At 46.2% G+C, this 22548-nt stretch overlaps 1 protein-coding gene across 1 annotated transcript in view; it reads right to left on the reverse strand.

Moving 5' to 3' along the window:
- The window catches only part of LOC147109911 (uncharacterized), a 78033-nt gene that overhangs the window by 39851 nt on the left and 15634 nt on the right, over positions 1-22548 (reverse strand). Inside the window, exons 4-7 of the mRNA XM_086002422.1 lie at positions 18500-18781; positions 12799-12874; positions 10631-10702; positions 3659-3733 (exon numbers count right to left, since the gene is read on the reverse strand). Of these exons, the coding sequence (XP_085858548.1) occupies positions 3659-3733; positions 10631-10702; positions 12799-12874; positions 18500-18781 (505 nt within the window). The remainder of the gene's footprint in view (positions 1-3658; positions 3734-10630; positions 10703-12798; positions 12875-18499; positions 18782-22548) is intronic.

The raw sequence follows: 22548 nt of genomic DNA on the forward strand, positions 1-22548 counted from the left end.
CACACAAGTGCCAGGCAATGACCATCTCCAACAAGCGAGACTCGAACCATCTCCCCTTAACATTCAATGGCATTAGCATCGCTGAATCCCCCACTATCAACATCCTGGGGGTTACCATTGATCAGAAACTGAACTGGACCAGCCATATAAATACTGTGGCTACAAGAGCAGGCCAGAGGCTGGGAATTCTGCAGCGAGTGTCTCACCTCCTGACTCCCCAAAGCATTTCCACCATCTACAAGGCACAAGTCAGGAGTATGATGGAATACTCTCCACTTGCCTGGATGAGTGCAGCTCCAACAACACTCAAGAAGCTCGACACCATTCAGGATAAAGCAGCCCGCTTGATTGGCACTCCATCCACCACCTTCAACATTCACTCCCTGCACCACCGGCGCACTGTGGCTGCAGTGTGGACCATCTACAAGATGCACTGCAGCAACTCGCCAAAGCTCCTTCAACAGCACCTTCCAAACCCGCGACCTCTACCACTTAGAAGGACAAGGGCAGCAGACGCATGGGAACATCACCACCTACAAGTTCCCCTCCAAGCCACACACCATCCTGACTTGGACCTGTATCGCCGTTCCTTCACTGTTGCTGGGCCAAAATCCTGGAACTCCCTTCCTAACAGCATTGTGGGTGTACCTACACCATATGGACTGCAGCGGTTCAAGAAGGCGGTTCACCACCATCTTCTCAAGGGCAATTAGGGATGGGCACTAAATGCAGGCCTAGCCAGTGAAGCCCACATCCCATCAATGAATTAAAAAAAAGATATCTACGCTCCTCTAATTCTGCCCTCTTGAGGGTCCCTGATTATAATCACTCAACCTTTGGTGGCCGTGCCTTCTGTTGACTGGGCCCCAAGCTCTGGAATTCCCTGCCTAAACCTGTCCGCCTCGCTACCTTTCTTTCCTCCTTTAAAACGCTCCTTAAAACCTACCTCTTTGACCAAGCTTTTGGTCACCTGCCCTAATTTATCCTTATGTGGATTGGTGTCAAATTTTTTGTCTTAAAATACTCCCGTGCATCGCCTTGGGACGTTTTACTACATTAAAGGTGCTATATAAATACAAGTTGTTGGTGTTGTTATTCTCTCCTGCCTTCCACCCTATCACAGTCAATCCCTTTTGTTCTTTCCTCCTCTCCCCCCTTTCCCTGCCTCTGTACTCGCTTAAAACCTGTTACATCTCTAGCCTTTTCCAGTTCTGACGAAGGGTCACAGACCTGAAACGTTAACTCTGTTTCGCTCTCCATGGATGCTGCCTGACCTGCTGAGTATTTGCAGCATTTTCAGTTTTTACTTCAAACCATGAGGCTTGGGCCAAAAAAAACACATATTATGCACAATCTTCACACGTAGAAACATAGAAACATAGAAGATAGGAGCAGGAGTAGGCCATTCGGCCCCTCGAGCCTGCTCCGCCATTCAATGAGATCATGGCTGATCATCCAAATTCAGTACCCTGTCCCTGCCTTCTCTCCATACCCCTTGATCCCTTTAGCCTTAAGAAATATATCTAACTCCTTCTTGAATATATTTAATGAATTGGCCTCAACTGCCTTCTGTGGTAGAGAATTCCACAGGTTCACCACTCTCTGGGTGAAGAAATTCCTCCTCATTTCTGTCCTAAATGGCTTACTCCTTATCCTTAGACTGTGACCCCTGGTTCTGGACTCCCCAGCCATCGGGAACATCCTTCCTGCATCCAGTCTGTCCAGTCCTGTTGAATTTTATAAGTTTCAATGAGATCCCCTCTCATTCTTCTAAACTCCAGCGAGTATAAGCCCAATCGACCCAATCTCTCCTCATACGTCATTCCTGCCATCCCAGGTATCAGTCTGGTGAATCTTTGCTGCACTCCCTCCATGGCAAGAACATCCTTCCTCAGATAAGGCGACCAAAACTGCACACAATACTGAAGGTGTGGTCTCACCAAGGCCCTGTACAACTGCCGCAAGACATCCTTGTTTTTGTACTCGAACCCTCTCGCTACGAAGGCCAACATACCATTTGCCTTCTTAACCGCCTGCTGCACCTGCATACTTACCTTCAGCGACTGGTGCACAAGGACACCCAGGTCTCTTTGCAGTTCCTCTTCTCCCAATCTATTGCCATTCAGATAATAATCTGCCTTCCTGTTTTTGCCACCAAAGTGGATAACCTCGCATTTACACTGAAGGTGCATTTACATCGCAGGGATTTAAAAGCAGGGAAGTCTTGCTACAACTGTACAGGGTATTGGTGAGACCACACCTGGAGTACTGCGTAGAGTTTTGGTCTCCTTATTTAAGGAAGGATATACTTGCATTGGAGGCAGTTCAGAGAAGGTTCACGAGGTTGATTCCTGAGATGAAGTGGTTGCCTTATGAAGAAAGATTGAGCAGGTTGGGCCGATACTCATTGGAGTTTAGAAGAATGAGAGGGGATCTTATTGAAACATGTAAGTTACTGAGGGGGCTCGACAGGGTAGATGCAGAGAGGATGTTTCCCCTCGTGGGGAAATTTAGAACTCGGGGGCGTAGTTTCAGAATAAAGGGTCGCCCTTTTAAAACGGAGATGAGGAGGAATTTCTTCTCTCAGAGGGTCGTGAATCTTTGGAATTCTTTGCCCCAGAGAGCCGTGGAGGCTGGGTCATTAAATACATTTAAGGTGGAGATAGACAGATTTTTGAACAATAAGGGAGTGAAGGGTTATGGGGAGCGGGCAGGGAAATGGAGCTGATCCCAAGATCAGATCAGCCATGATCTCATTAAATGGCACAGTAGGCTCGAGGGGCCAAATGGCCGACTCCTGCTCCTATTTCTTATGTTCTTATATGTTCTTAACTGGCTTGTTAAGGAGAGAGTGCTGCTGCCTAACTGGGAACAGGCATCCACAACGTTTTTTCCTCACAGGATCTGTCGCCCGTTTTGCCCTGGACGGCAAGCTGAGAATCTACCTGTGGCACCAAACACAAGCAGTAAAACAGTATCCCCTCCAAGAAATAACAACAGGAAATGCTGGAAATACTCAGCAGGCCAGGCAGCATCCGTGGAGAGAGAAACAGAGTTAACGTTTCAGGTCTGGGGCCCTTGATCAGAACTGGAAAATGCTGGAGATGTAACCGATATTAAGCAGGTGCCGAGACAGGGGGGGCGGGGGGGAGTTGGGGGGGGAGGCTGGTTAGGAGGGGAGGAAGGAATTGGAGGAACATACTGTGCTTATGTAAAAGGCAGGAAAGATAAAACGTTGCAAATTGGAATGACAAAATCAGACAGCATTAAAAATGGAGGCAGGGGTTATAGTTTGAAATTGTTGAACTCAATGTTGAGCCCAGAAGGCTGTAAAGTGCCCAATCGAAAGATGAGGTGCTGTTCCCCGAGCTTACGTTGAGCTTCATTGGAACAATGTAATTGGCCAAGGACAGAGAGGTCAGAGTTGGAGTCAAGCGGAGAATTAAAGTGACAGGCGACCAGAAGCTCGGGGTCACCCTTACGGACTGACGGAGGTGTTCCGCAAAACGTCAGGTCATGCCGCAGCTCAAGATTTACATTGCCAGTGTCATATTGACGGGTGGCATAATCTCTTTGCATGGATGCTCAGCTTGCAGTGTTACCTAACCCTAGTTTCACAGACAGAACACCTTTGTTTTACGCAGGGAGGACCCCTTACCCAGTTTCCTGGTTGTCACAAATGTCCTCCGAAGAACCGTCATTGCAGCATGACACCCAGAAATAAAAGATGTATCTGTAAGAGAAACAATATAAATGATGGAATACCTGTTTTGATAATTCAGATCATTTGTATTAAAAGTGAATTGTCTAATAATGAAATTACTTAAATGGTGATTGATGTAAAAAGACTACTGAGCACTTGGTTTGAGTATAAAACAAGGCTTTAATCAACTGTTTCACAACCATGAGATTCTAGTTACATCACTAGTTCCTGGTTACAGAAACATCCTGAGCAAACTGGGCCCGCGCCCGAGTACTTATACTTCTTGGACAGTGCCACCAGCTGGCCGCCCAGTGTTACTTCATGAGTCATTTCTTCATGAATGATAAGATTCATGACTGTGATAGATTGGGAAATGTTGATGTACAGAGGGATCTGGGTGTCCTTGTACACCAGTCACTGAAAGCAAACATGCAGGTGCAGCAAGCAGTTAGGAAGGCAAATGGTATGTTGGCCTTCATTGCAAGAGGATTTGAGTACAGGAGCAAGGATGCCTTACTACAGTTGTACAGCGCCTTGGTGAGACCACACCTGGAGTACTGTGTGCAGTTTTGGTCTCCTTACCTAAGAAAGGATATACTTGCCATAGAGGGCGTGCAGCGAAGGTTCGCCAGACTGATTCCTGGGATGCCAGGAGTGTCGTATGAGGAGAAATTGGGTTGACTAGGCCTGTATTCACTAGAGTTTATAAGAATGAGAGGGGATCTCATTGACACGTATAAAATTCTGACCGGGCTAGACAGACTGGATGCAGAGAGGATGTTTCCCCTGGCTGGGGGGGGTCTAGAATGAGGGGGTCACAGTCTCAGGATACGGGGTAGGACATTTAGGACTGAGATGAGGAGAAATTTCTTCACTCAGACGGTGGTGAACCTGTGGAATTCTCTACCACAGAAGGCTGTGGAGGCCAAGTCACTGAATATATTTAAGAAGGAGATAGATTTCTAGACACAAAAGGCATCAAGGGGTATGGGGAAAGAGCGGGAATATGGTATTGAGATAGAGGATCAGCCATGATCATATTGAATGGCGGAGCAGGCTCGAAGGGCCGAATGGCCGACTCCTGCTCCTATTTTTCTATGTTTCTAAATTCGATGACAAAGTTTAATAGTGCAGGGATTACTGTTCTATTTTGACAGAACATTGGCCGTATGAATACCTATTTCTAAAGGTATATCTACAGAAGTAGATAGCGTCATCTGTGGCTCAGTGGGTAGCACTCTCGCCTCTGGGTCAGAAGGTTGTGGGTTCAAGTCCCACCCCAGAGACTTGAGCACAGAAACCTAGGCTGGCAGTACTGAGGGAGCGCTGCACTGTCGGAGGTGCCGTCTTTCAGAGGAGAGGTTAAACCGAGGCCCCGTCTGCTCTCTCAGGTGGATGTAAAAGATCCCGTGGCCACTATTGCAAGAAGAGCAGGGGACTTATCCCTGGTGTCCTGGGGCAAAATATTTATCCCTCAATCAACATCACAAAAACAGATTATTTGGTCAATATCACACTGCTGTTTGTGGGAGCTTGCTGAGCGCAGATTGACTGCTGCGTTTCCTACATTACAACAGTGACCACACTTCAAAAAAAAAGTACTTCATTGGCTGTAAAGCGCCTTGGGACATCCTGAGGTCGTGAAAGGCGCTATAGAAATGCAAGTCTTTCTTTCTTTTACTAATGATTGCCCATCATCCAATGAGGGAGGGAGTCAGTCCCTAAGGCTAGAAGGGAAGAGTTGTTGCATTTGGTCGGAGGCGACTGGCATCGGTATGTCATGTAGAAGGACAGCTTGCCCCGACCCCGAAAAAAAGTTCTGGAGCCGCCTACCAGAAACAAAACAGCTAATTCAGGGTCAATTGATATCTTAACAAGGAACTGAATTATTAGGATATCGATAAGGGGAATTGAGGGTCAAAGAAATATTAACCATTTCACATTTACATATTGCATAGAATTAACAACACAGAAACAGGCCATTCGGCCCAACTGGTCGATGCCGGTGTTTATGCTCCACACGAGCCTCCTCCCACCACTCTTCGCCTAACTCTATCAACATAGCCTTCTATTCTTTTCTCCCTTATGTATATATCTAGCTTCCCCTTAAATGCATCTATGTTAGTCGCCTCAACCACTCCCTGTGGTAGCGAGTTCCACATTCTCACCACTCTCTGGGCAAAGAAGTTTCTCCTGAATTCCCTATTGGATTTATTGGTGACTATCTTATATTGATGACCGCTAGTTTTGGATTGCCCCCACAAGTGGAAACATCGTCTCTACATCTACCCTATCGAACGAACCCTTTCATAATTTTAGAGACCTCAATTAGAAGGGCCTTCTCTTTCCTAGAGAAAACAGCCCCAGCCTGTTCAGTCTTTCCTTATCGTTATTATCTCTCAGATCTGGTATCAGCTTTGTAAATCATTTTTGCACCTTCTGCAAGGGGATTTGAGTACAGGAGCAAGGATGTCTTACTACAGTTGTACAGGGCCTTGGTGAGACCACACCTGGAGTACTGTGTGCTGTTTTGGTCTCCTTACCTAAGAAAGGATATACTTGCCATAGAGGGAGTGCAGCGAAGGTTCACCAGACTGATTCCTGGGATGGCAGGACTGTCCTATGAGGAGAGATTGGGTCGACTAGGCCTTTATTCACTAGAGTTTAGAAAAATGAGAGGGGATCTCACTGAAATGTATAACATTCTGACAGGGCTAGACAGACTGGATGCAGGGAGGATGTTTCCTCTGGCAAGAATGAGGGGGTCAGTCTCAGGATACGGGGTAAGACATTTAGGACTGAGAGGAGAAGAAATTTCTTCACTCAGAGGGCGGTGTACCTGTGGAATTCTCTACCACAGAAGGCTGTGGAGGCCAAGTCACTGAATATATTTAAGAAGGAGATAGATAGATTTCTAGACACAAAAGGCATCAAGGGGTATGGGGAGAGAGCGGGAATATGGTATTGAGATAGAGGATCAGCCATGATCATATTGCATGGCGGAGCAGGCTCGAAGGGCTGAATGGCCTACTCCTGCTCCTATTTTTCTGTTTCTATGTCTTCTCCAGTGCCTCTATATCCTTTTTGTAATATAGAGACCAGGACTGTGCACAGTACACTAAGGGTGGTCTAACCAAGGTTCATTTACGTGCTAGTTAGGAAGAGATTTGGGGGGAGAAAAAGGACAATTTGCAACAAAAAAATACATTCACAGCAATTCTATGATCAAAAACAGTGATGGAATAAAGTGGAAGATATGATAGCCTAGAATAGGACAAACTTGGGCAGGAGAATGCATTTAAGGGGATTCTAGATAAGTATATGAACATATGAAAATACGAATTAGGAGCAGGAGTCGGCCACTCGGCCCCTCGAGCCTGCTCTGCCATTCAATAAGATCATGGCTGATCCGATTACTCCACATTCCCACCTACCCCCGATAACCTTTCACCCCCCTTGCTTATCAAGAATCTATCTACCTCTGCCTTAAAACTATTCAAAGACTCTGCTTCCACCGCCCTCTGAGGAAGAGAGTTCCAAAGACTCACGTCCCTCTGTGAGAAAAAAATTCTCCTCATCTCTGTCTTAAATGGGCGACCCCTTATTTTTAAACAGTGACCCCTAGTTCTAGATTCTCCCACAAGAGGAAACATCCTCTCCACATCCACCCTGTCCAGACCCCTCAGGATCTGATAGGTTTCAATCAAGTCACCTCTTACTCTTCTAAACTCCAGCGGATACAAGCCTAGCCTGTACAACCTTTGCTCATAAGGCAACCCGCCCATTCCAGGTATTAGTCGAGTAAACTGCTTCCAACACATTTACATCCTTCCTTAAATAAGGAGACCAATACTGTACACAGTACTCCAGATATGGTCTCACCAATGCCCTGTATAACTGAAGCATAACCTCCCTACTTTTGTATTCAATTCCCCTCGCAATAAACAATAACAGTCTATTAGCTTTCTTAATTACTTGCTGTACCTGCATACTAACCCTTTGCGATTCATGCACTAGGACACCCAGATCTCTCTGCATCTCACAGCTCTGCAATCTCTCACCATTTAGATAATATGCTTCTTTTTTATTCTTCATGCCAAAATGGACAACTTCACATTTTCCCAAATTATACTCCATTTGCCAGATCTTTGCCCACTCACTTAACCTATCTATATCCCTTTGCAGCCTCCTTATGTCCTCTTCACAATTGAGAAACAGGAGAAAGGAATGGTCGGGTTAGATGAAGAGGGTTGGGAGGAGGCTGGTGTGGAGCACAAACACACATGGCGATGACCAATTGGGCTGAATGGCATATTTCTGTGCTGTACATTCTATGCAAATTACTTTTTCCGATATCTGTGGACGAACACTTGGTATAAAATTCCTCTGCTGCTATTTTAAGGAAAGCTGTGACATGTGTAAAGAACGGCCATAGAATGCAGCGAAGAATCACCAGACCGATTCTTGGGATGGGGGGATTGTCCTATGAGGAGAGATTGAGTAGACTAGGCCTATATTCTCTAGAGTTTAGAAGAATGAGAGGTGATCTCATTCAAACATACAAAATCCTTACGGGACTTGACAGGATAGATGCAGGGAGGTTGTTTCCCCTGGCTGGAGAGTCTAGAACCAGGGTCACAGTCTCAGAATAAGGGGTCGGCCATTTAGGACTGAGATGAGGAGAAATTTCTTCACTCAGAGGGTGGTGAATTTTTGGAATTCTCTCCCCCAGAGGGCTGTGGGGGCGCAGTCCTTGAGTATATTCAAGACAGAGATCGATTGATTTTTGAATATTAAGGGAATCAAGGGATATGGGGATAGTGCAGGAAAGTGGAGTTGAGGTAGAAGATCAGCCATGATCTGATTGAATGGCAGAGAAGGCTCGAAGGGCCAAATGGCCGACTCCTGCTCCTATTTCTTCTGTTCTTATGTAACAGCAATCCCCAATCTATTGAGGCAGATCTTTTCCTGTGTGCTAGGCGCAGCGAAATTGTCAATGCATTTATGAAAAACAGGAGGGTAATTGTAACTGTTGGCGGTGTCAGAAAACGGACGATATTGGATCAGCCACACGCTGTGCACAACACGCGATTTTGCGCTCCATTGACTTGAGCGCAAAGGCTGGGATTCAATAGAAAGGAAATCGGAAAATCAAGCAGCCCATCCGATATTGCATATTTGACACCATCGCCAAAAATTAACATTACCCTGCAGGCGTTTGGTTGCACCTAGCGCGTGGAGCAGATCGAGGGGTTGATTTTCAACTTGTCACCTGGGCATAAAACACATTGGGGATCATTTTAACTTCAGGAGATGATGATATGACGGATGATATCGAATTAATCGCCCATTATACAATGTTATATAAAATAGTTGGGGCAATTCAGTGAGGCTCAGCTTACACTCACAATTCCAGATGTGAGGTGAGAGTGACTGCCCTGGACATCAAGGCAGCATTTGACTGAGTGTGGCATCAAGGAGTCCTAGTAAAACTGAAGTCAATGGGAATCGGGGGGGTGAACTCTCCACTGGCTGGAGTCATACCAAGCACAAAGGGAGATGGTTGTGGTGGTTGAAGGTCATTCATCTCAGCCCCAGGACATCGCTGCAGGAGTTCCTCAGGGCAGTGTCCGAGGCCCAACCATCTCCAGCTGCTTCATCAATGACCTTCCCTCCATCATAAGGTCAGAAATGGGGATGTTCGCTGATGACTGCACAGTGTTCAGCGCCATTCACAACTCCTCAGATAATGAAGCAGTCCATGCCCACATGCAACAAGTCCTGGACAACGTTCAGGCTTGGGCTGATAAGTGGCAGCTAACATTCACGCCACAGAAGTGCCAGGCAATGACTATCTGCAACAAGCAAGAGTCTAACCACCGCCCCTTGACATTCAACGGCATTACCATCGCTGAATCCCCCACCATCAACATCCTGGGGGATCACCATTGATCAGAAACTTAACTGGATCAGCCACATAAATACTGTGGCAACAAGAGCAGGTCAGAGGCTAGGTATTCTGCGGCAAGTGTCTCACCTCCTGACTCCCAAAAGCCTTTCCACCATCTACAAGGCACAAGTCAGGAGTGTGATGGAATACTCTCCACTTGCCTGGATGAGTGCAGCTCCAACAACACCCAAGAATCTCAACACCGTCCAGGACAAAGCAGCCCACTTGATTGGCACCCCATCCACCACCTTAAACATTCGCTCCCTCCACCACCGGCGCACCGTGGCTGCAGTGTGTACCACCTACAAGATGCACTGCAGCAACTCGCCAAGGCTTCTTCGGCAGCACCTCCCAAACCCGCGACCTCTTCCACCTAGAAGGGCAAGGGCAGCAGGCGCATGGGAACACCACCACCTCCAAGTTTCCCTCCAAGTAACAGATCATCCTGATTTGGAAGTATATCACCGATCTTTCATCGTCGCAGGGTCAAAAATCCTGGAACTCCCTCCCTAACAGCACTGTGGGAGCACCTTCACCACACAGACTGCAGCGGTTCAAGGCGGCGGCTCACCACCACCTTCTCAAGGGGCAATTAGGAATGGGCAATAAATGCTGGCTTTGCCAGCGACGCCCACATCCCACCAACGAACAAAATAAAAACAGTCACAAACCTAAAATGACATCGGAACAGGAGTAGGCCATTGAGACCCTCGAGCCTGTTCCGCCATTCAACGAGATCACGGCTGGTCTGTGACCTAACCCCATATACCTGCCTTTGGCCCATATCCCTTAATACCTTTGGTTAACAAAAATCTATCCATCTTTACCTCCCTTTTGTGTGTCAACCACCTGTTATAGAAACTATAATGAACAATTGGGCCATTGCTATAACATACGGGGAACCCACAGGGCCAGCTTTGCACACAGGTGACAGGTTGAAAATCTACAACCTTGCTCTGAACAAACTTGACTCTCACCTGACGCAGAAGTAGCAGGAGCACTGCCAGTCACAACAGTTTAACCTGAGCCTGGTCAGAATTCCGCAGCATCTGGAAAAATCAGAACCATGCACCTTAACATAGAAACATAGAAAGATAGGAGCAGGAGTAGGCCATTCGGCCCCTCGAGCCTACTCTGCCATTCAATGCAATCATGGCTGATCATCCAAATTCAGTACCTGGTCCCTGCTTTCTCCCCATACCCCTTGATCCCTTTAGCCTTAAGAAATATATCCAACTCTTTCTTGAATATATTTAATGTATTGGCCTCTACTGCCTTCTGTGGAAGAGAATTCCACAGGTTCACCACTCTCTGGGTGAAGAAATTCCTCCTCATTTCTGTCCTAAATGGCCTACCCCTTATCCTTAGACTGTGACCCCTGGTTCTGGACTCCCCGACCATCGGGAACATCCTTCCTGCATCTAGTCTGTCCAGTCCTGTCAGAATTTTCTAAGTTTCAATGAGATCCCCTCTCATTCTTCTAAACTCCAGCGAGTACAAGCCCAATCGACCCAATCTCTCCTCATACGTCATTCCTGCCATCCCAGGTATCAGCCTGGTGAATCTTCGCTGAACTCCTTCCATGGCAAGAACATCCTTCCTCAGATAAGGTGACCAAAACTGCACACAATACTCAAGATGTGGTCTCACCAAGGCCCTGTACAACTGCAGCAAGACATCCTTGTTCCTGTACTCAAATCCTCTCGCTACGAAGGTCAACATGCCATTTGCCTTCTTAACCGCCTGCTGCACCTGCATGCTTACCTTCAGCGATTGGTGCACAAGGACACCCAGGTCTCGTTGCACTTCCCCTTCTCCCAATCTATTGCCATTCAGATAATAATCTGTCTTCCTGTTTTTGCCACCAAAGTGGATAACCTCACATTTATCCACGTTATATTGCATCTGCCATGCTTTTGCCCAATCACCCAACCTGTCCAAATCATCCTGGAGTTTCTCGGCATCCTCCTCACAGCACACATGCCCACCCAGCTTTGTGTCGTATGCAAATTTGGAGATATTACATCTACTTCCCTTGTCTAGATCATTAATACATATTGTGAATAGCTGGGGTCCAAGGACCGATCCCTGCGGTACCCCACTAGTCACTGCCTGTCAGTCGGAAAAAGACCCGTTTATTCCAACGCTTTGCTTTCTGTCTGCCAACCAGTTCTCTATCCAAGTCAATACCTTGCCCCCAATCCCATGTACCTTAACTTTACATGCTAATCTCTTACGTGGGACCTTATCGAAAGCCTTCTGAAAGTCCAAATATACCACATCCACTGGTTCTCCCTTACCTATTTTACCAGTTACATCCTCAAAAAATTCCAGTAGATTAGTCAAGCATGATTTACCTTTTGTAAATCCATGTTGACTTTGTCCGATCCTGCCACTGTTTTCCAAGGGCTCTGCTATTACATCTTTTATAATGGACTCTAGCATTTTCCCCACTACCGATGTCTGTAATTCCCCGTTTTCTCTCTACCACCTTTTTTGAATAGTGGGGTAACATTAGCTACCCTCCAATCCATGGCTACTGTTCCAGATTCCATCGAATGCTGGAAGATGATCAGCAAAGCATCAACTATTTCTAGGGCCACTTCCTTAAGTACCCTAGGATGTAGATGATCAGGCCCTCGGGATATATCGGCCTTCAACCCGTCAATTTCCCTAACACCATTTCCCTACAAATACTGATTTCTTTCAGTTCCTCCCTTTCATCAGACCCTATGTTCCCCGACATCTCTGGGAGGTTATTTGTGTCCTCCTTTGTGAAGACAGAACCAAAATATGTATTTAATTGGTCAGCCATTTCTTTGTTCCCCATTATAAATTCCCCTGATTCTGACTGCAAGGGACCTACGCTTGACTTCACCAATCTTTTTCTCTTCACATATCTATAAAAGCTTTTACAGTCAGTTTTTATGTTCCCTGAAAGCTTACTCTCATATTCTATTTTCTCTTTGTCCTCCTTTGTTGAATCCTAAACTGCTCCCAATCCTCAGGTTTACTGCTTTTTCTGGCCAATTTATATGTCCTCTCCTTGGATCTTATGCTATCCCTAATTTCCCTCGTTAGCCACGGTTGAGTCACCTTTTTGAAAATCAGACTGGGTAAAATGATGCAGCCTGTGGTTACTTACGTCATCAGAAATGGTCCGACTATGGCCAGAATTATGACCCCTATGAGCAGGTTATAATGATGGTGATCTGAAGGGTCTGTAAAAAAAAAAAAAAGTTCACTGCATTGCAGTTGAACGTATTAATAATCTCCAAGTGGGCTCGCAAGAGTAGGAACTCATTCTACTCTTTGTAGTAACATCATCATATCTCTCTGGTGCAATCATAAATAGATTCATTTCAAATGGTCTATATTGACGAAAAGAATTCTTCCCTCCTGAATGACCTTGGTCCGAATATTCTGATGACTACGGGTGTGTACGGGCTGTGCACACGCCCAAAAGGTCATTGGAAATGCCAGTTTCAGGCATGCCAAGCGCATGCACTGAAAACTGGCATTTCCGATCTGTCCTGCCCTGGAGAAGGGCCTCTGTGGGGGGGGAGAGTTCCGCTTCCTGGAGAACCTCCGCCCGCAGAAAACCCTTCGAAACTTACGCCTGGTAAAAGCAAGAGTTGCAAAAAAAGTTTAAAAAAAATCTTTTTCACTCATTTATAATTAAAAAATACTTTAAAAATAGTAAGTTTATTTTTACCCCAGTAAAAAACTTTAATTACTTTTTACAAAAAGTTAAATTTTTGTTTAAAATATTTAATTTATTGTAATTTCATTTAAAAAATGTGATGTTTTCTTTAAATTTATTAAATGTGTTACAGTGTTTTTGGGGTGATCTCCATTCATATATTTCACGGGTCTATCTGTCAAGTGTATGAAGGGAGATTCCCTTCTGCTATTGGCTCCCCATGGCCCACGTGATCCCAGGGACACTTGCGAACCGCCTGCGCCTCTGGGATACGTGGGCCCTGCGCATTTCGAGTCTGGAGAGGCGCATGAGCGGAAGTATAGGCGCCTCAGCAGCCCTCGGATAAGTTCGTAGATTATTTCCAGGTCAGAGGTCTCCGCACGCAGGAAGCCTCCGATCGGAAAATACAGGCCCTCGTCATCTTCACCGCCTGCATGGTAGTCTAGTCGAGCGGATCGAATTGCGCTTTGGAGAAGGTACTGGATTTCTCCCGGTGCCCTGGCCAATATATATCCCTCCAACCAACATCTCGAAAACAGATTACCTGGTCACTTATGTGCTGCAGTTTGTGAATCCTTGCTGTTTTAATGATGGGAGGACTTTAATGGTAGATGACCACCTTTTCCTAAATGATTCAGAATGTAACGACTATTAAAATGGCTTCCTTGTACCGCTCACCAGAGGTCAAATTGGCTACAGGTAAACAAGGAAATTTATTAGATTGCCAACATATTTATACTACTTCTGAAGAAGCCACTTGATGCTGCTTGGCCCATACATATAAAGGGATATATCATTGAAAAGTTGGTGTTTGCTTGCACTTCCTGTCAATCTTCTGTTGCCACCGATTTGGGCCATACTTTTATGTCAACATTGAAACAGGGCACATTTTGCATCAATATTGAGCATTGCAACATTTAAAATGGAAATCTTGAGTGTAAGCATAAGAAATAGGAGCAGGAGTCGGCCATTCGGCCCCTCGAGCCTGCTCCACCATTCAATAAGTTCATGGTTGATCTGATCTTGGCCTCAACTCCACTTTCCTGCCTGTTCCCCATAACCCTTGACTCCCCTGTAGCTCAAATATCTGTCTCTCTCCGCCTTGAATATATTCAATGACTCCGCCTCCACAGCTCTCTGGGGTAGAGAATTCCAAAGATTCACCGCCCTCTGAGAGAAGAAATTCCTCCTCATCTCCGTTTTAAATGGGCGAGTAACTTTCTGAAGACTATCTCCAAATTCTGTCACCGTCTTGTTGCAAAACATCAACTGATCATCGTTTTGTTATGGGCAAGCTGCCATTATTGCAAATGAGCCAAATCTTGCTGGATTTGCACCTTATTGCCAATTAAAGTCACCGCATAAAGTTAAGTCTGGTAATTCAGAACGTAAATACCCTTTTAAAGATGTGATAATTGTTAATTTATTGCAAGGGGGTTGGAGTATAAAAGCAGGGAAGTCCTGCTACAACTATACAGGGTATTGGAGAGACCACACCTGGAGTACTGCGTACAGTTTTGGTCTCCTTATTTAAGGAAGGATATACTTGCATTGGAGGCAGTTCAGAGACGATTCACACGGTTGATTCCGGAGGTGAAGGGGTTTGACTTATGAAGAAAGGTTGAGCAGGTTGGGCCTATACTCATTGGAATTTAGAAGAATGAGAGGTGATCTTATTGAAACATATAAGATACTGAGGGGGCTCGACAAGGTAGATGCAGAGAGGATGTTTCCCCTCGTAGGGAAACTAAAACTCGGGGGCACAGTTTCAGAATAAAGGGTCGCCCTTTTAGAACGGAGATGAGGAGGAATTTCTTCTCTCAGAGGGTCGTAAATCTGTGGAATTCTCTGCCCCAGAGAGCCCTGGAGGCTGGGTCATTGAATACATTTAAGGTGGAGGTAGACAGATTTTTACAAGATAAGGGAGTGAAGGGTTATGGGGAGCGGGCGGGGAAGTGGCTTTGAGCCCAAGATCAGCCATGATCTTATTGAATGGCGGAGCAGGTTCGAAGGGCCAAGTGGCCTATTCCTGCTCCTATTTTTTATGTTCTTATGTTCTTATAATGCCAATCAACCCCTCTGGCCCAGAAAGGGAACAATTTAAACTATTGCATCTCATAGAGTCATAGAGTCATACAGCACAGAAAGAGGTCCTTCAGCCCATCGCATCCGCGCCTGCCATCAGGCCCTGTCTAATCTAGTCCCATTTTCCAGCATTTGGTCCATAGCCTTGTCTGCTATGGCATTTCAAGTGCTCATCCAAATGCTTCTTGAATGTTGTGAGGGTTCCTGCCTCTACCACCCTTTCAGGCAGTGAGTTCCAGATTCCAACCACCCTCTGGGTGAAAAAGTTTTTCCTCAAATCCCCTCTAAACCTCCTGCCGCTTACCTTGAATCTATGCCCCCTTATTATTGACCCCTCTACTAAGGGAAAAAGTTCCTTTCTATCTACCCTATCTATGCCCCACATAATTTTGTACACCTCAATCAGGTCCCCCCTCAGCCTTCTCTGTTCCAAGGAAAACAACCCCAGCCTGTCCAGTCTTTCTTCATAGCTGAAGCGCTCCAGCCCAGGTAACATCCTGGTGAATCTCCTCTGCACCCTCTCCAAAGCAATCACATCCTTCCTATAGTGTGGTGACCAGAACTGCACACAGTATTCCAGCTGTGGCCTAACCAGCGTTTTGTACAGCTCCATCATAACCTCCCTCCTCTTATATTCTATGCCTCGGCTAATGAAGGCAAGTATCCCATATGCCTTTTTAACCACCTTATCCACCTGTTCTGCTGCCTTCAGGGATCTATGTACATGCACACCAAGGTCCCTCTGATCCTCTGTCTTTCCTAGGGTCTTACCATTCATTGTGTATTCCCTTGCCTTGTTAGTCCCTCCAAAATGCATCACCTCACACTTTTCAGGGTTAAATTCCATTTGCCACTGTTCCGCCCATCTGACCAACCCATCTATATCGTCCTGCAGACTGAGGCTATCCTCCTCGCTATTTACCACCCCACCAATTTTCATGTCATCTGCGAACTTACTGATCATACCTTTTACATTCACATGCAAATCATTAATGTAGACCACAAACAGCAAGGGACCCCACTGGACACAGGCTTCCAGTCACAAAAACAACCTTTGACCATCACCCTCTGCCTTCTGCCACTAAGCCAGTTTTGGATCCAATGTGCTAAGGCACCCTGGATCCCATGGGCTCTTACCTTCTTGACCAGTCTCCTATGCGGGACTTTATCGAAAGCCTTACTGAAATCCATGTGTACCACATCCACTGCGCTACCCTCATCCACACACCTAGTCACCCCCTCGAAAAATTCAATCAAATTAGTCAGACATGATCTTCCCTTGACAAAGCATGCTGACTATCCCTGATTAATCCTTGCCTCTCCAAGTGGAGACTAATTCTGTCCCGCAGAATTTTTTCCAATAATTTCCCTACCACTGATGTTAGGCTCACTGGCCTGTAATTCCCTGGTTTATCCCTACTACCCTTCTTGAATAATGGTACTATGTTAGCTGTTCTCCAGTCCTCTGGCACATCCCCTGTGGCCAGAGAGGTTCTGAAAATTTGTGTCAGAGCCCCCTGCAATCTCCTCCTTTGCCTCACACAGCAACCTGGGATACATCTCGTCCGGGCCTGGGGATTTATCCACTTTTAAGCCTGCTAAAACCGCTAGTACCGCCTCCCTCTCGATGCTAATAAGTTCAAGTATATCACAATCCCCCTGCCCGATTTCTATGTCTACATCGTCCTTCTCCATAGATGCAAAAAATTCATTTAAAACCCCACCTACATCTTCTGGCCCCACAGACAGATTGCCACTTTGGTCCCTAATGGGCCCTACTCTTTCCCTAGTTATCCTCTTGCCCTTAATATACTTATAAAACACCTTAGGATTTTCCTTTATTTTGCTCGCCAGTGTTATTTCATGGCCCCTCCTCGCTCTCCTAATTTCTTTTTTAAGTATCCCCCTGCACTTTTTATACTCCTCTAGGGCTTCATCTGTCTTTAGTCCTTTGTATCTGCCAAAAGCCCCCCTTTATTTCCTAATCCATTCTCGTATATCCCTTGACATCCAAGGTCCCCTGGGCTTGCTGGTCCCACCCTTGACCTTTACGGGAACATGTTGCCATTGTACTCTCTCAATTTCCTTTCTGAAAGACTCCCATTGCTCCGATGTGGATTTTCCTACAAGTAGCTGATCCCAGTCCACTTTGGCCCGATCTCATTTCTTTAGGTGGTAAATATTCAGAGATTTAAAAAAATCTAATTTTAATTTTTTTAAAGTTGTTTTCTAACTTTGTCTTCTTCATTCTCTCTTAATCCAATCTTTCTTCTTCACTATTCTTATTTTTCTTTCTGTACCTAATTCGACTTCAATTCACCCTCCTTCTGCATCGTTCCTCTATTTCCTGCTGAATCCTAAAATCTCATTGGGTAAGGAGATAAACTGTTGATCTAAGGTCCCAGAGGCCCCGTTATTAGCTCCCACCACCAGCAAGTTACGGCACACACAATTGAGTTGAAGGGTACAGGAAAGAAATCTAACTAATGCCGTATGCCACGAGATGCCCCGCTTCAGCAAGAGTTGTCCCATTCTTTTTTTTTTTATTCGTTCACGGGATGTGGGCGTCACTGGCAAGCCCAGCATTTATTGCCCATCCCTAATTGCCTTGCTTAGGCCATTAAGAGGGCTGTTCAGAGTCAACCACCTTGCTGTGGGTCTGGAGTCACATATCGGCCAGACCAGGTAAGGACGGCAGATTTCCTTCCCTAAAGGACATCAGTGAACCAGATGGGTTTTCACAACAATCCGGTAGTTTCATAGTCCCCATGACTGATGGTAACTTTTTATTCCAGATTTATTTAATTAACTGCATTTAAATTCCCCAATTACTGTGGTGGGATTTGAACTCTTGCCTCCAGATTATTAGTCCAGGCCTTTGGATTACTAGTCCAGTAACATTACCACCATGCTACCATTCAAATACACAGCAGCAACTTGCATTTATATAGTGCTTTTAACACAGTAAGACGTCCCAAGGCTCTTCACAGAAGTGTTATCGGACAAAAAACAGTACGTAATTGTTCAATATGAAAAGATATGATTCCCCTGTACTCACTGCCAATGATGTGCAGGAAGTAGGTCTCGCTTGTTATTTCACTAACAGGACTGCTTGCATAACATCTGTATTCACCGGAATTGTTCGTGTTAACAGCAATTATCGTCAAGGTGTCATTTTCCGAGGATAATATTATTCTCTCATTGCTTGTGACAACTGTCCCATTGAAAGACCAAATTCTTCGGGTACAATTGCCGACTACATTGCAGGTCAGACAAACCGTGTCATTCTCTCGCAAGGAGTTGGAAACATTGGCTGAAATAGATGCAGAGGAGATTGGTTCTGTGAACAGAATTGGAAACCAAGAATTATTCACCAGCCTAGGCTAGAAAGATTGAAAGAAATAATGTTATTATATTTAAAAAAGGAATAAAAGAGCTCTACCTATGTGGAGCCTCAACACATTTTTTAAAATTCCTTTTTATGGGATGTAGGGTCGCTGGCAAGGCCGGCATTTATTGCCCATCCCTAACTGCCCTCGAGAAGGTGGTGGTGAGCCACCTTCTTGAACCGCTGCAGTCCGTGTGGTGAAGGTGCTCCCACAGTGCTGTTAGGGAGGGAGTTCCAGGATTTTGACCCAGCGACGATGAAGGAATGGCCGATATATTTCCAAGTCAGGATGGTGTGTGTGACTTGGAGGGAAACTTGGAGGTGGTGGTGTTCCCATGCGCCTGCTGCCCTTGTCCTTCTAGGTGGAAGAGGTCGCGGGTTTGGGAGGTGCTGCCGAAGAAGCCTTGGCGGGTTGCTGCAGTGCATCTTGTAGATGGTACATACTGCAGCCACGGTGCGCCGGTGGTGGAGGGAGTGAATGTTTAAGGTGGTGGATGGGGTGCCAATCAAGCAGACTGCTTTGTCCTGGATGGTGTCGAGCTTCTTGAATGTTGCTAGAGCTGCACTCATCCAGGCAAATCTTTCAGAAACAACTTTTAATAAAGCATATTGGAGCATACCTGGACTACCCTTCCTCCAACCCGCTTTCTGTAAGGACTCAATTCCATTCTCCCAATTTCTCCATCTCCGCCGCACCTGCTCTGACAATGTTACCTTCCATACTAGTGCTTCCGATATGTCTTCCTTTTTCCTCAACCGAGGATTCCCCTCTACTGTGGTTAACATGGCCGTTGACCGTGTCCGTTCTATCTTCTACACTTCTGCCCTCATACCATCCCCTCCCTCCCAGAACCACGATAGGGTTCCCCTTGTCCTCACCTTTCACCCCACCAGCCTCCACATTCAACGGATCATCCTCTGCCACTTCCGCCACCTCCAGTGTGATCCCACCACCAAATACATCTTCCCCTCCCCTTTAAGCATTCCGAAGGGACCGCTCCCTCCGCGACACCCTGATCCACTCCTCCATCACCCCTAACACCCATTCTTCTTCTCCCGGCACCTTCCCGTGCAAGCGCAGGAGAAGCAACACCTGCCCTTTTACCTCCTGCCTTCCCACTATCCAGGGCCCCAAACACTCCTTCCAGGTGAAACAGCGGTCTACTTGTACTTCTTGCAATTTAGTATACTGTATTCACTGCTCACAATGTGGTCTCCTCTACATTGGGGAGATTGGGTGACTGCTTTACGGAACACCTCCGTTCACTCCATAAGCATGACCCCGAGCTTCCGGTCGCCTGTCACTTTAATTCTCCGCTCCACTCCCACTCTGATCTCACCGTCCTCGGCCTCTTGCACTGTTCCAATGAAGTGCAACGTAAGCTGGAGGAACAGCACCTCATCTTTCAATTAGGCATTTTACAGCCTTCTGGAGTCAACATCGAGTTCAACACTTTTAGACCATAAACTCGGCCCCTATATTTTTTATTTATTTATTAAATTTTTAAAAAATTCTCTCACATGGCAGCTGTTGATGATCCTGCCATTGCCATTTACACCTCATCTAGAGTCATCACTTGCTTCTTTTTTTTTATTCATTGATGGGATGTGGGCGTCGCTGGCTGGCTAGGCCTGCATTTAGTGCCCATCCCTAATTGCCCTTGAGAAGATGGTGGTGAGCCGCCTTCTTGAACCGCTGCAGTCCATATGGTGTAGGTACACGCACAATGCTGTTAGGAAGGGAGTTCCAGGATTTTGGCCCAGCGACAGCGAAGGAACGGCGATACAGGTCCAAGTCAGGATGGTGTGTGGCTTGGAGGGGAACTTGGAGTTGGTGATGTTCCCATGCGTCTGCTGCCCTTGTCCTTCTAAGTGGTAGAGGTCGCGGGTTTGGAAGGTGCTGTTGAAGGAGCTTTGGCGAGTTGCTGCAGTGCATCTTGTAGATGGTACACACTGCAGCCACAGTCTGCCGGTGGTGGAGGGAGTGAATGTTGAAGGTGGTGGATGGAGTGCCAATCAAGGGGGTTCCTTTTTCCTGAATGGTGTCGAGCTTCTTGAGTGTTGTTGGAGCTGCACTCATCCAGGCAAGTGGAGAGTATTCCATCACACTTCTGACTTGTGCCTTGTAGATGGTGGAAAGGCTTTGGGGAGTCAGGAAGTGAGACACTCACTGCAGAATTCCCAGCCTCCGGCCTGCTCTTGTAGCCACAGTACTTATATGGCTGGTCCAGTTCAGTTTCTGATCAATGGTAACCCCCAGGATGTTGATAGTGGGGGATTCAGCGATGCTAATGCCATTGAATGTCAAGGGGAGATGGTTCGAGTCTCGCTTGTTGGAGATGGTCATTGCCTGGCACTTGTGTGGTGCGAATGTTACTTGCCACTTGTCAGCCCAAGTCTGAATGTTGTCCAGGTCTTGCTGCATATGGACACGGACTGCGTCAGTATCTGACGAATCTCGAATGGTGCTGAACAGTGTGCAATCATCAGCGAACATCCCCACTTCTGACCTTATGATGGAGGGAAGGTCATTGATGAAACAACTGAAGATGGTTGGGCCTAGGACACTGCCCTGAGGAACTCCTGCAGTGATGTCATGTGATTGAGATGAATGACCTCCAACAACCACAGCCAACTTCCTTTGTGCTAGGTATGATTCCAACCAATGGAGAGTTTTCCCCTTGATTCCCATTGACTTCAGTTTTGCTAGGGCTCCTTGATGCCACACTCGATCAAATGCTGCCTTGATGTCAAGGGCAGTCACTCTCACCTCAGCTCTTGAGTTCAGCTCTTTTGTCCATGTTTGGACCAAGGCTGTAATGAGGTCAGGAGCTGAGTGGCCCTGGCGGAACCCAAACTGGGCGTCAGTTAGCAGGTTATTGCTGAGTAAGTGCCACTTGATAGCACTGTCGACGACACCTTCCATCACTTTGCTGATGATTGAGAGCAGACTGATGAGACGGTAATTGGCCGGGTCGGATTTGTCCTGCTTTTTGTAGACAGGACATACTTGGGCAATTTTCAGCATTGCCGGGTAGATGCCAGTGTTGTAGCTGTACTGGAACAGCTTGTCCCTTTACCATCTCCTTCTGCCTCGCACCATCATCCCTTTTGTCTTTTACTCTCTCCTTCCTTCCATCCTATCACAGACCTTCCCTTTTGTTCTTTCCTACCCTCCTCCCTTTCCCTGCCCCTGCACTTGCTTAAAAATCTGTTACATCTCTAACTTTTTCCAGTTGTGATGAAGGGTCACAGACCTGAAAGGTTTACTCTGTTTTTCTCCCTCCACGGATGCTGCCTGACCTGCTGAGTGTTTCCAGCATTTTCTGTTGTTATTTCAGATTTACAGCATCCGCAGTATTCTGCTATTATATTGGAGTATTACTGCTTAATGTGCTTTTAAACTTCCCTTTTACTCAGAGACATACATATGGGGAATGCATTCTATTTCACCTTCTCCTTACATCTTTACCAGCTCACCCAGAAGCTAGCAGAAGACTATTGAGCATTCTCTTTCAATGGGCAAGGCGAGGTTATACATTTTGGTGTCAAAAACAGGAAGGCAGATTATTATCCGAATGACAATAGATTGGGAGAAGGGGAAGTGCAACGAGACCTGGGTGTCCTTGTGCACCAGTCGCTGAAGGTAAGCATGCAGGTGCAGCAGGCGGTTAAGAAGGCAAATGGTATGTTGGCCTTCGTAGCGAGAGGGTTTGAGT

Source organism: Somniosus microcephalus, chromosome 12 (genome assembly GCF_052327205.1).
Source record: "Somniosus microcephalus isolate GS21.2 chromosome 12, FLI_Smic_1.0, whole genome shotgun sequence".
NCBI lineage: Eukaryota > Metazoa > Chordata > Chondrichthyes > Squaliformes > Somniosidae > Somniosus > Somniosus microcephalus.